At 43.4% G+C, this 5038-nt stretch overlaps 1 protein-coding gene across 1 annotated transcript in view; it reads right to left on the bottom strand.

Annotated features, from left to right (window-relative positions):
• Window positions 1–5038, bottom strand: part of nemf (nuclear export mediator factor) — a 15396-nt gene that overhangs the window by 309 nt on the left and 10049 nt on the right. The window contains 13 exon segments of the mRNA XM_008401902.2: window positions 587–666; window positions 736–779; window positions 851–957; window positions 1035–1070; window positions 1686–1901; window positions 1977–2054; window positions 2140–2269; window positions 3386–3435; window positions 3517–3559; window positions 3645–3849; window positions 4046–4166; window positions 4633–4691; window positions 4810–4931. Of these exon segments, the coding sequence (XP_008400124.1) occupies window positions 587–666; window positions 736–779; window positions 851–957; window positions 1035–1070; window positions 1686–1901; window positions 1977–2054; window positions 2140–2269; window positions 3386–3435; window positions 3517–3559; window positions 3645–3849; window positions 4046–4166; window positions 4633–4691; window positions 4810–4931 (1291 nt within the window).

The following is a 5038-nucleotide window of genomic DNA, read 5'->3' as shown; positions in this document are numbered from 1 at the left end:
GAGACCCGGACCAACAGACCGGACAGACTGAGACCTGGACCAACAGAACCGGACAGACTGAGACCCGGACCGACAGAACCGGACAGACTGAGACCTGGACCAACAGACCCGGGCTAACAGAACCGCTGACCCGGTGTATTTAAAGCTACACTATCGATGCATAAAGTGACCTAGAAGGTCCAGATTTTAACCACCAAGCGGCTCGGCTGCAACGGGTTGGACCTTCAGAACAGAACCAGGGTTTAACAACAGATTCTGGTTCTCAGTGTTAATTACATTTTAAAATAAACTAAATTCTCTTTATAATAAAAATTTGTTACATGATTTAACACAAATACAAACATAAAAAGTTTGATATTTATATATAACAATAAATGTTTCCAATTAATTCAATGAATATAAAACATCTAGTTAAATGTATATATTTGAATAAATTAGAAAAATGTGTAGAAATATGAATCTAAACCTTTTATATATGAAGAAAGTTTTAACAGATTTAAAAGATGTAAATAGTTAAATTGAGAAAATGTGAGGCTACATGTCAGGTTTTCCTTCCTGCTGGTGTTTTGGGTGTGAATATTTTCACCTTGACGCTGCGGAACAGGTCCTTCTCCCGGGCTGAAGCGTCTTTAGCCTTGATGAAGCTGAGCACCGCCGTCCGAGCCGCTTGAAAACAGAAAACGTCACGTCAGCACTGAGCCTCGACCTGCGGGGATCATCCGGGATCGTTTCTACCTTTTCCTTTCTTCTGAGAGCCTGGAGTCAGCTTCACTTTGTGTCTGCGGACAACAGAAGCACCGTCACACCGAGCCGCGGCTCTGAGGACGGCTTGGACAGTTTGGACACCTACTTATAGTTGGACAGGGCGGTGTAGGGGGCGCAGACGGGGACGGCGAACAGCAGGACGTCGTCGGGGTGCGGCTGGCCGCTCAGAGACGTCAGCAGGTTTTCTGCTTCCTGTCGCCGGGAGACAGGAAGCCGAGAGGATGAAGCTCCGACTAGCGGCGTTTACTCACCTGAGGCAGGAAGCTCACCTCCACTCCGGCGTTGTCCTGGTCCGCCTCGTCTTCCTGCAGGAAATGACATCACTGCTGAGTCAGGAAGCAACTAAACCCACATTCTGTTAGAGCTGGGCGATAAATTGATCATCGATTAGTTTAATTTTTGGTTTCCAGAGATTTAATTTTATTACAATCTGGAGTTTTGGTGTTTCCATAGAGAGAGGCGGCCATCTTGTTTGAGAAGCATTTTACAGTTTGTGTTTATTTGGACTTTGAATTCAGATCAGCAAAATATCAGAGCAAGGCTGAAATTGTTTTCAATTGTGAGAATAAAGTCACAATATTAAAAACAAATTAAGTCCTAATACAAGAATGAAGTCATAATATTATGATTTTATTTTGTCAATATTTGTTTACCGATCAGATTTTCGATTTAAATCTGTTTCCATCAAATTACTATAAACAGCAGAACTTTGAAACGACACAACTCTACACTGACTGAGTGGCCATGTTAGTCATGTTAGATCCTTTTTCACATTAAAACGTATTTTTCTCTTAAATTTAAGCTGTTTTGGTAAAATTGCATCTTTATTTTATGACTTTTTCTTGTAATTAAACAGAAATGATCTGAATTCTCCCTCATGCTGTTGTACACAGAAGTTTATATGTTTTTGTGTTTTCTACCTTCTCCTCCTGCTGCTGCTGCTCTGCAGCCGGCTTCTCCTCTTCCTCCTCTTCCTCTCCTCCTCCTCCTTCCTGCTGCGGTTTCTTCTCGTCGGCGGCCATGTTTCGAGGTTTCTGCTGCGGTTTCGGCTGTGGTTTCCTGCCCGGCTCCTCTTTCCCCTTCCCCTTCCTTCCTTTCTTCCCTCTGTCCTTCTCCTCCTTGGCTGCCCCGGCCGACTGCAGGGCAGAAACGGGTCGGGCGTTAGAATCTGGGCCGCGATGGAGCGGCGGCACACAGACGACCTCCCTCACCCCCAGCAGCTGCATCATCAGCTCCCGGTCCTCTTCGTCCTGGTCCTTGTACTTCTCCTTGATCTTCTTCAGCTTGTTCTGTCCCAGCAGCAGGAATATTTCAATATTTTCCACCTGAGCGGTTCTGGTTCTGGTTCTGGTTCTGGTTCGGTGTTTCTCTCACCTTCTGGCCTCTCTTCAGCGGCTGCTGAGAAGAACCTCCTCCACCTTTTGACCCCAGATCCACAGAGGAAACCTCCGACTTCTCCTCGCCGTCACAATCTTCCTGTTTCTGCTTTTTCTTCTTCTCCTCTCTAAAAAAAAAGAGGCAAAAACCTCCGTGCGTCGTTAAATTAATCATCGTTAATAATAAATCAATTCCTTCTTGGAGCTTTTTCACACGGTTTCCCATCACAAAAATATATTTTTTAAAGTTTTACGCTGCAAAAATACAAAATCAAGATTCTAGTTTCTAGTTTACATAAAATACGACAAAACTTACAAGTAACTTTCAGCAAAACATCAAAGCTTGTTTTAAATAAATAATTCCTTACAATAGTGAAAGAATGAGGATTTTTTTCACTTGCCTTGTTAAAATCAGTTTTAAGGATTTATAGATTTAAATCGAGTTCCTAATTTTTGCAGAAAAGTTACTTATTAGTTAGTTTTGTCTTATTTCAAGTGCACTAAAATATTACTAAACTAAACCAAAAATACCTGGTAAGATTTTGTGTTTTTGCAGTGTATGACAGACCAACACAAAGTTTATCGTGATAAAGAAAAAGAAGGAAATGATAAATGGTTTTAGTTTCAAACAGAGATCTTCTGGTTTTCTCCTACGTTTCCCCTTGAATGTCATAAATACTTCATAGAACCTCCTTTTGCAGCAAACTGAAACTTTTGCACATTCTTCATAAGAAAATACACCCATCTTTTTAGGTTGTTACTTTGACTAGGCCATTCCAACTCATGAATCTACATAAAGAAAAAGTTTGGAGTGAAAATATGTTTGTCAAGTTTTAGAAAATCTACTTCATGAGTTAAAACAACCTGATTAATATTTAATTATTTTGTACAAATGTTAAATTACACATGTAAACGTTTGAGACGTGATAATAACCCAAAAGTATTTCTGAAATAATTTGGCATTTTTAACCTGAACAGGTTCAAGGTCAAAGTTTGAAGGTCTAAGTTTGGGTTAAAAGAGAAGAAAAATCTATACTTGTGCTTTTTTTTGGTTTGAAAGGTTGTAATATAACAACACCAGGTGTTACAGGGTTAAATAAGAAAATAAAATTGCTTAAAATGCAATAACAGAAATACTTTAGTGAAAGTTTGATCATTAGTAGCAAAGGATGAATCTGAGGCCTGTTTACTGAACTGGGTAGAACAGATTCAAGCTTTTTATCCGACATACAAACTGAGCTCACCTCCTCTGCTTGGCGCTCATGTGCTTCTTTCCTTGTGAATCCGCCTCAACCTGAAGGAAGAAAACATCAGAAATTAAATAAAATAACCCGATAAAACAACCTGGAGGAGAGGAAAAGGTGCAGATATCTGCCTGAGTCGTCGTTTCGTTCTTGAAGCTGGGATTGTGAGCCATCCTAGAAACGAGGAAGAACGATTTGTTGTTTCCTTCACGTTCATGCAGGAAGAAAGCGGAACTTCCTGTCTGGACGGAGACGCTACCTGATTGGCTGTAAGTGGGAGAGGGAGATGGAGGTGTCTGGAAAGCTGAACTGGTCGCTCTTGGTGTCGTCTTCCACGCCGCTGTCTTCGTCGCTCCCGTCGTCCTCCATGTCGCCCGGCTGCGCTGCGGCGGCCATTTCTGCTTCTTCATGGTTCTCCGCCTCGTCTGCTGCTCTGCCCTGGTCTTCATTACTGCTGTCGTCTCCTAGGAAACGAGGAGGAAACGAGTCCAGCAGCTTTTCACACGCGACATACACCATTAAAAACGTTTGAAATTTGGATCACAGCCAGGTTTAAACAAAACTCTTTATAAGTGAAATTGTCATTTAAAAACTGATTTTTGTATTAGCAGTTTATCTGATAATAAAATGAGTTTTGATCTGAAACATTCGTCTTGGTACCGATAAGCTCCTCCCCTTCCTCCAGCAGCTCAGCAGCTCTCGATGTCACTTCCTCCAGGTCTTCCTCCACCGTTTTCACCTTTCGCTCGCCGCGGTGCCGAAACACGCTCTGCTCATCCACCTGTCAGCCAATCAGAGGAGCAGGTGGGAACCGGAAAGGCCCCGCGTGACCCCAGGTGACCCTGCGTGACCCTCCGTGACCCCAGGCGACTCCAGGCAACCCCGTGTGACCCTGTGTGACTTCATGTGACCCAGGGGACCCCGTGTTACCCTGTGTGACCCCAGGCAACCCCAGATGACCCCGTGTGATCCCAGGTGACCCTGCGTGACCCTCCGTGACCCCAGGCGACTCCAGGCAACCCCGTGTGACCCTGTGTGACTTCATGTGACTCAGGCGACCCCGTGTGACCCCAGATGACTCTAGGCAACCCCATGTGACCCCAGGCGACCCCGTGTTACCCTGTGTGACCCCAGGCAACCCCAGATGACCCTAGGCGACCCCAGATGACCCCGTGTGATCCCAGGTGGGGTAACACGACCTCGTGTTACCCCGTGTGACCCCAGGCAACCCAGCAGCGCTCGCTTACCTTAAACAGGAAGCCAAAGCCCATGATCAGGTAGGATGGAGGAAGGAAGTTTTTCTTCCCTGAAGAGCAAAAATGAGAAAAAAAGCAAATAAATATTTCCAGGTAAATGTATTTGCTGCTCGTTGTAGCAAACAGGAAGTGATGGTATTATGGACAGGAAGTGATGAAGGTTCCTACCTCTGATCATGAAGCTTCCAGTGGTCAGATACTCTCCAGTGGGAGCCGTCTTAGACACCTGAAAAACACACACTTTAAGTTTTTTACCAATAACATTTTTAATGTTTTAGGAAAATTAAAAAGTTTTTATTTTAATTTCTAAATTCCAGCCAATTTCTGGGGTTTATTTCCATTAATTTTCATGCTTACAGATATAAAAAAAACCAAACCAATACTAAAATATTATATA

This window comes from Poecilia reticulata, unplaced genomic scaffold (assembly GCF_000633615.1).
Source record: "Poecilia reticulata strain Guanapo unplaced genomic scaffold, Guppy_female_1.0+MT scaffold_145, whole genome shotgun sequence".
Taxonomy (NCBI): Eukaryota; Metazoa; Chordata; class Actinopteri; order Cyprinodontiformes; family Poeciliidae; genus Poecilia; species Poecilia reticulata.
Note: the sequence above shows the minus strand (reverse complement) of the source record. Positions and strands in the feature narration are given on the sequence as shown.